Source organism: Scomber japonicus, chromosome 14 (assembly GCF_027409825.1).
Source record: "Scomber japonicus isolate fScoJap1 chromosome 14, fScoJap1.pri, whole genome shotgun sequence".
In the NCBI taxonomy this organism is placed as follows: domain Eukaryota; kingdom Metazoa; phylum Chordata; class Actinopteri; order Scombriformes; family Scombridae; genus Scomber; species Scomber japonicus.
The window spans coordinates 33,824,637-33,833,444 of record NC_070591.1 but is presented as its reverse complement, the minus strand read 5'-3'; the positions used below and the strand labels follow the sequence as shown (position 1 = coordinate 33,833,444).

General features: G+C 40.1%; 1 protein-coding gene across 2 annotated transcripts; it reads left to right on the top strand.

Moving 5' to 3' along the window:
- si:ch211-195b21.5 (uncharacterized) lies at positions 1 to 6,493 on the top strand. 2 transcript variants are annotated; one of them, XM_053332919.1, is made up of 7 exons: positions 1 to 140; positions 248 to 908; positions 1,997 to 2,642; positions 3,592 to 3,659; positions 3,771 to 3,861; positions 3,963 to 4,081; positions 5,244 to 6,493. In XM_053332919.1, exons 1-7 carry the CDS (start codon positions 31 to 33, stop codon positions 5,778 to 5,780), a joined length of 2,232 nt encoding a protein of 743 aa, XP_053188894.1. In that variant the 5' UTR covers positions 1 to 30; the 3' UTR covers positions 5,781 to 6,493. The 2 variants fall into 2 exon arrangements, with proteins under 2 accessions (XP_053188894.1, XP_053188893.1); XM_053332918.1 differs by having other exon boundaries at positions 5,241 to 6,493.
- Positions 6,494 to 8,808: the final 2,315 nt, after the last annotated feature.

Sequence of the window (8,808 nt, the reverse complement as noted above, 5' to 3'; positions counted from 1 at the left end):
TGTAGCAGCTTCTCCATAGACCGTAGTACCATGATTGGTTTGGGAAGCAACCAGCAGATTGTCCCACCTGTAGAACCACTGCACCATCAGGTCCCAAAGTGGAATCCCACTCCTGTGGAACATCATCAACCAGACAACAGGTAAAATTGTCAATGTCTTCATAAAATATTTTGAATAAGTTGAGGCTCTCATGATTGCAATAATGTACTTTTTGTTTTTCATCATATTCGAACCACAAAAACATCAGTGATCGAGCTGGTGAGGAATTCCTGAGATGTATTGCCGCCAACAAGCCTCTCCCTGACTATCTGAAAGGGAACATGGCATACAACCTGGCTGATGCATTTAAGTCAGCTGATATCCTTAAGGAAGCAGTCAGATCAGACCCTGACTTCCAGAAACATGTGGCCAAGAGCAAAAGTCGCAGCCGAAGTCGGGGCAGAAGCCGCGCCAAGTCGCGAGCCAAGAGCCGCGCACGGAGCAAGAGCCGCGCACGGAGCAAGAGCCGCGCACGGAGCAAGAGCCGCGCACGAAGCAAGAGCCGCGCACGAAGCAAGAGCCGAGCACGCAGCAAAAGCCGAGCACGCAGCCAAAGCAGAGGAAAGAGTCGAGCGAGAAGCAAAAGCAGGGCTCGCAGTAGGAGTTGGAGCCACAGCCGAAACAAGAAGAAAAGTCACACACGGAGCAAAAGCCGGGTCAGGAGGTCGAAGTCACGAAGTAGCAGTAATGAAAAGAACTACGCCAAAGACCGAAAGAGAAAGAGGAGCCCCAGCTGCAGCAGCAGCACTGCTAGCTGCAGTAATAATCTGACAGGCAGTAGTCTGTTAGAAGGACTGAAGCTGGTCATGAACAGTAAAGAACTAGAAGACCGGTTGCCAACCCTCAAAGATGCCATCCTCACTATTCAGGTAGTGCTCATCATTCTTTGAACTCATTTCAGTGTAGTAAATCTAATCATAGTATTATCATATTATTATAGATAGGTCTTCTGGGTGACTTTGTGCTCACACTGCTTGTATATTCACATACATATCCAATATTGGAGTTTGATTTGAAGTAAAAAGAACAATGTCATCCACGTAGACCAGCAACTTGCCTTTTGGTATGCTGCCTGCCAAAAATTCACAGGAAGAAACAAATTTGTACAGCTACAATAACAAATTATGAATACAATAAACCAGAAATGGAAGTGGACTCCTCTACCAGCAGTGGCTTACTTTGTTCAACTGTCATAGAACTATTTCGTAGTATATAGATAGGGTCACAAATTTTGATAGCTGTGATTTCGATATATACATGTCACCAGTCAAATTCTGTGACACTAGAGGATCAACAGATTTTTTTTTTTTTTTTAATTGTCAACTAAATATCATGTCAACCGAATCTGATGGGTCACTGAATGCGATGTAACACCACAAAGCCAGCTTGGATGTATTTCAGATGCACAACTTCGTATTTGTGAAGCATCCAGTTCTGGTTTAGCTGCTCCTGAAGAAACAGAGCAATCCTGCTAGAGTGTGCACTGCACCTAACAATCCTCAAGACTTTAGATGCATGTTAAATGTACACATAGATAAGATTAAAATAATCTCCACATTACTCAATGACATTGTGTTCTAGTGTCTAAAAACAAGAAGATAACCATAATTACAAAAAATACAATCTCCATAATTAGGAGATCATCTTTTTTGTAATAATGAGTACCTGATCTAATAATTGTGATATTCTTAATGAATATCTAGAATCAACAATTCAAGGACTTCAAAGAAATTAATAATTATTGCACCCCTGAATAATATTTCAGTTTCATTTGCAGCCAACTGAATGTGCCAGAAACTGTGAACACTTACTTGCATGGGTTAACTCTGACTGTTAAACCTCTCACTCATATGTCTGTAACTTATTGTTCCCCTAAAACATCAGTAGCCATGAAAGAACAGAAAGTGAAGTGGGTACCATCTGTTAAGTATATGTCATTGTTGTCATCTGTCTCAAGGCCTCAGATGGAAGCAAACAAGGGGTGTATGTGTCTGAGGAGCAGCAACATGACAGTCTGGAGAATTCAACATTAGAAAACGACAGCATGCTCCTTCCCCATGACAGAGTGGGCAGCGACTTCTCTTGGCTCCAGGCGCAAAGTCAGGAGGACCCAGTGGTCAAGAAAACAGCAGAGTTTGAAGATGAAGAGTCATTCTTGTACGGAAATGAAGACACTGGGGAAAAACAATCCAATAATTCCACAGCACTTTTTGCGGCATATTCCCAGATTGGAGAATACAAACCACAGCATAACACAATGGACGATGCTCTCAACAGTCAACACCATCATCCGAATAAGTCTATATTCAATAACTATGGGGATCTGCTTGATTTGAAACAACCTGTTCAAATCACTTCTTCAGGCCTCGCCTCTGCTAACCTGGACAGCAGTGAGTGTGAGAAGATCAAAAACATTCTGAAAAGTCTGGGCACGGTGGACATCAGTGAGATTATGGGGAAGATGCAGGGGCAGAAGGAAGCAAAGCAGCCACCTCCTGCACAACTTCCTGGTTCAGAACCAGCATCAGCAGCATTGGGATTACCAGCACTGAGTAACCCAAATGTACGGCAAGCTTTGGAGTCTCTACAGTCACTAATCAAAGGTAAGAATCTTTTTCTGAATGAAAGATTCAAATTCCTTATTCAACTTGCTATATACAAAATGTATTATCTCATTAACAAGGTAATCAGAAAGATACTACTTTCAAAATTCAGTGTGTTTCTAGTTGTCAACAAATAGACCAAAAGCAGTTATGAATTGATCCCACCTGTCCTGGGCAATGATGAACATGACTACTGATGACTTTGCATCAAACCCTCACACACTGTTGTCCTACAGTATACCGTAGTATACTGTAGGACAACAGACAACGGACAAAAACTCACACTTAAACTCCATCTAAAAATAGTCCTGTTCAAGTAATGTTTGATTAAACACTACAATGCCCATCTGCTTTTTCTTTTCAAGTAATCTACATATGTGACCTGCAATGTGTTCCCTGCGCTCTGCTGCAAAAATCATTGATATCAATAGGCTGCTAATGATTTTCACTCGCACTGTGCAAGCACAAGAACACCTTGCACTATCGTGAAATATTTTTGAGTCCTCAATTCATTCATCAAATCCAAGAATCCTCCCACTCCTCCTTCTTCATAGGGTAGCTACAAGAAAGGTACTGTTACAACGGTAGCGTAGCTCCTTTTAAGGAATAGAGCAATGTGTAGTTTGTATGTATAAGTGTGTGGTTGAGTGAGTGCGAAGCTGAAAACGCACTGCTGCCACAGCGCGTCAAATTAAGCCACCAGCACCAAGCAAGGGACAACAAACTTCCATGGGTGAGTTCACTTGCTGATATAGATTCATAAGATATGTCAAGTTGATATCAATCTGACTCTCTAGTTAGGTAAGATTTTGTGACAGCTGACCACAGAGGTGTACCTTATCAGTTGGAAACTGATGCCACCTGACCTGATCATTTATCTTTAATAGTTTTTATTGAGTAATATCTTTGCTGTAGAATACTGGATTATATTGTTGTTTCTGTTTTAAAGCGACCAAGGAGAAGCGGACAAGGAGGGATGGCAGTGGCACATCTCAGACATCTTCTGATAAACAAAAGGTAAAAGGATTTCCAAGCTGTGCCAGTGACTAATCAACATCTTAGTGATAAAGTTGAGCACATTGAAGATTAGTTGAAAAAAAAAAAAACATTGTCTGTCTTGTTTTCCAGGCAGCTGATGAGGACAGCAAGGATAAACGATCCAGAAAAAGTAAAATGGAATTTTTAATGAAAGAACTGGAGGGATTGTTGAAACTGGACGGTAAAGTAGTTTCCTTTTGTGGCAATTGTGCTTCCTGTCTTATTTATTATCTTATGCTAAAATACTACATGTGCTTCCCTTCTATTCTTGTCCATTTACAGGATTGAGTTTTCTGACGCCAGTGATTGGGTTTTACTGCCAGAAATGTGAGGAGTTCATTGGAGATTTGAATAGTGCTGAAAATCATGCAGCCATACACCACCATAGTAACTCTAGCAATGTGAGTACTGCTATATTTCCTTTTGAAATGCAAAACAGAGCGACAGTTTCAGTTTCTTGAGTTTGAATTAATCTCTGTCACATGATCCTAACATTCTACTGTTTAGCAGGTTAATGTTTACTATGTTCACCATCTTAATTTAGCTTATTGGCTTAATGTCTGTTGGTAGATGAATCGCCAAGCACATTACAGTCCATCATCTGGGGAGATGTCAATATTTGTACCAAATGTCATGGAAATCCATCAGCTGTCCAATAGTTATCCAGACGTTTGAAACCACAAAAGTCAAAATGATAATGGTGCCAAATGAAAATACAGTGAATAACCAAAGTCAGAGGGATACATCCTCTGGGCATCAGGAATGTACGTACAAAATTTTGTGGCTGGACCTACATAGTCATACTTTAGTGCTACGCCGCTAGAGATGACTCAAATTGTAGGCCAAAGCTAACTCACAGTATGATTATCTCCCAAAGACCAGGAACAAAGAATCATTATAGGAGAGACAAAATCTATTACTATCTGCTCATTTAAATCAATGTCTTTATGAATTACTAACACTATAGACTCACACACTCCTCTATACAGATAAACACCCTTTGTGAATAACCTGTAGACATACACACACACAGATGTAGGTGCTGGCAAGGCGCGGTTGTTTCAATTTTGTCTGAGGGGGTCCCCATGTTTTGAAAACAGGGGTTTTCAAAGTCTGACAGTATGGAATCCCTTCAAAACTTGAAAGTGTTCATGGTGTTCCATACTGTTGTACACATAAAAATGCGAGTGAAGATGAAAAGGAACTGGAAAGTAAAACTTTAAACTTGGCTTACTTACTTAATTGGCCAGTTGCTGCAAAAAGCAACTGATTCCACCAGGTGCAGATGCTCTGCGTTACGGCTCCGACACGGCCTCGGACAGTGATCGCTGCAAATCTGTCACGTTTAAGGCATTTACATATGTCCACTTTGTACATGTGCATTCATTCACTAATAGGTAAATCCTTTGATTTTATTATGTTTTTTCTTCTACTCTCGGACATTTACTCTTAAGCCCCATTACTACAAGGCCCTAGGAAAGGTAAATCTGTAGTCTTTGGCTGGCTTTTGGGTGGAGTCTTTATCTCCATGCTTCAAAAAATGTTTTTATGTGTCTTTAGCAGAAAGCACAGATGGACAAGCATCCTGGAGACAACAAAGGACTTTCACGCTATCCCAGCAGCAGCGGTAACCATCACCAACATCCTGCAGAGAAAAGAGATCACAGGGGCCATGGTTCCCACAGAGATTCAGGAGACCACCAACCAAACCGGAGAGACGAGAGAGATCACAGAAGCAAACATGACGATGACAGCAGAAATCTCAGGGCCGGACAGGAAAATATCTTCTTGAAGGAAGAGATGAGGAAGGAGAGAATGCTGATAACAGTGTCCCGTGGACTCACACCGCCTCCAAATGTCAGGGTGAAGGAGGAGGTGAGCAAGGAGCATACTGTCAGGGGTCCCACAAAAAATGTGGAAGACTCAGACGGCAAGGGCTCCAAGAATAGCAGAGAAAAGGATAGCAAAAAAAATAATGAAAGCAGTGACAGCAGTGATGATGACAAGGGAAAAACACTGAATGCCAAATCACCTAAGAAGAAGAAGAAGAAGGACAAGGAGAAAAAGAAAAAGAAAAAGAAAAAGGGAGATAAATCCTGAGTGTTGTAGTATGCTTATCAGTTTTCATATCCATACCAGATTGACCCATGTAATGATGTTGGCAGGTTGTCATAATTTCTTAATGTAGTTTTACAATTCCACTCCTGAGAGCAACGTCACTGTTTTCTTTTCTCCTCCCTGCCCTTTTTTGTTGTCGTGATCAGAAGAGGGATGCTTGGCCTCAACAGGTCCATCATCTCCATTCATAAAGAGCCTGACAGGTGAGGATATGCACTTGTTTGCTGTCAACCACACTCAAAAAGAGACATATCTGTGCTTCCAGTACAGAGATGGGTCTGAACTGAACACCAGAAGTGGAAGCAAGTGTGAGGTTTTGATTTGTTGGAGGTGTAATTTTACCCTCTTAAAAGATCTGTTTCTAGTTTCTGTGTCAACCTAGACTAAATGTCCCAGACTGATCACTGAACTGGACGCATGGAGATTGAATTGATTATAAACGTTCTCTTTTGGCTGTTGGTATGCTAGCAAAAAAGTTCATTTTCTAAAGTGTCACTGTACTCCTTTTGCAAAGAAGCTACCTAAATTTTTTACATGACAATTAAAAATGACTTCATGAATATGTTGGCTTCATTGCATTGTCTCAAATATGCCCCAATTTCTTTTAATTTTCTTTTAATTTTCTTTTAATTAAATGTTTGAGAAAATAAGCAGCGAGTTATTTCATCTTTGGTTGTATCATTGATACTGTATGAATTTTTTACAAGGACCAACAGCGTTATAGTTTTTAGAAATGCAATGTATTTCATAGCTGACTCGTCGCCTTATCTGCATTTTTATCTGAAATACAAAATGACACAAGTTTGTCTCCTGTGGTAAAAATAAAAATATGCGTACAGTTACAGTTTTTGTGGGCGGCTGTGGGCAGGAGGTAGAGCGGTCGTCCTCCAATTGGAAGATTGGTGGTTCGATTCCCGGCTCCTCCAGTCCACATGTCGATGTGTCCTTGGGCAAGACACTTAACCCCAAATTGCTCCCGTTGCTGTGCCAACGGTGTGTGAATGTGAATGAATGGTTAGATCCCCCTGATGGCAGGTTGGCACCCTGTGTGGTAGCCCCCTGCCATCATTGTATGAATGTGTGTGAAAGGGTGAATGACATGTCATGTAAAGCGCTTTGAGTGGTCGCACAGACTAGAAAGGCGCTATATAAGTACAGTCCATTTACCATTTACCATTTACCATTTAATTAATTTAATTGAAGTGGTCATATGAATGCGTAATCTCTTTTCAATAAATTACCAAAAAATCTGAATTTAGATTCAAAATCACTTTATTGTTATTGCATAACAAATACACAATGACATTCAAAACACTGCCTTAAATGGAATTCAATCAATCAATCGTTATTTGTATAGCACTTAATCACAACAAGGTCATCTCAAGGCACTTTACACATAGAGCAGGTTCTAAACCGAACTCTTCAGGTTTTAACTTTAAAGAGACCCAACATTCCCACATGAGCAAGCACTAACCCAGACTCAGAGTGGGCAGCCATCTGCCTCGACCGGTTGGGGTTGAGAGGAGAGAAAGGAAGGATAGAGGAGAGAAGCACAATGAAAATCAACAATGAAGCTAGAAGGTCCGGGACTGGAATCTGTCATCCGGACGTCTACAGGCCCAGATTACCTGTGAGACCAGAAAGCACAGACAACTCCGGGGAAGAAGTTTAGGTTATTGAATGCATTAATAGTACATGAATGTTAATGGATATAGATGGATGGATAGAGAGAGGAGCTCAGTGCATCATGGGAGTAAGAGTCCCTTGGCAGTCTAAGCCTACAGTATAGCAGCACAAACAAGGAGCTGGTCCAGGACAAACCTGGCCGGCCCTAATTATAAGCTTTATCAAAAAGGAAAGTTTTAAGCCAATTCAATTCAAATTCAAGATATAAACATAAAAAGAAAGATTTATCAAACACACACATCAAAACATACACAATTCACATTCATCCAGCAGCATATGCTTAACAGAAGGTTAAGAATGGGATGACAGTATAAAATTAGCACATGTATAAATATTGCATGTGTAAAAATAAGTAGTACTTATGATGAACAAGGTTTGATAATAAAGGCTTTTGATTTGGCAGGAAAAGCACAAATGTCACTTATTCAAGTTTCCAGATGAGCCAGCAGGCACGACACCAGGGGCCTCATTTATAAAACTGCAGGAGTCAGGCCAAATGGACGAAACACAAAGATGTTCTCTAGAGCCCGAACAATATATCAGTTGTTCTGTTTTTTTTTATTCACAGCTAATTATAATGATTAAATTCCCAGTGGTGTTAACTGTTTTAGTGCACTGATGTCATTTTATACAGTAAATTTTATTGTTAAACTGTAATATATCCATTACGTATCTTTGTCAGTATATGATAACCACCTTTGACAGACCATTGCAAAAAAATATGTGTTTATGTACACATTCTGTACTTATAACATAATCAGCCAATATATTGATATTGGAATTTCTTTCCTCCCTAATATCAGCATAGGCCCCATAAGTCCAGTATCGGTCGAGCCCTTATGTTCTCTAATGTGTGCCAAATTTTGAGGAGTTTCTGATTTATAAAGGGAAACTGGCACGTGTGTGCATTATAAATTACATAAGCACCTCATTTGTTAGGTCCGTTCACCACCTTTTGACATTTTATAACAATTTGTTCTATAAAGCAAAATTTGTATTGGTCTACATATACAGAATATGTATAATGAGTGATATGAAGATTGGAGTGCTCCAGTGAAGTGGAGTAGATTAAATATACCCAAACACACAAAAGATGGCAGCATTCTGTATCTGACTTCTCAGTTTGACCCTTAGAGGCAACATCATGGAGAGAAACTGAAGCAGCTCTTCCATGCAAAGTCCTGTGGAAATGTGCTGCCATTAAGGTTATTCTATGACCTTATTGAAAGTAATATATAGTCTATTTGTAAATGAATTAAATGTGATTGGGTGACAGACAACCCAAACAAGTATGAAAACTTAAAAACAATCTTTTCTTTACAGT

Coding starts and splice junctions, on each gene's coding strand:
- si:ch211-195b21.5 (XM_053332918.1), top strand. CDS start 31: ATGATTGGTTTGGGAAGCAACCAGCAGATTGTCCCACCTGTAGAACCA. Junction 2,643..3,591: donor TCTACAGTCACTAATCAAAG/GTAAGAATCTTT, acceptor TCTGTTTTAAAG/CGACCAAGGAGAAGCGGACA. Junction 3,660..3,770: donor CATCTTCTGATAAACAAAAG/GTAAAAGGATTT, acceptor CTTGTTTTCCAG/GCAGCTGATGAGGACAGCAA.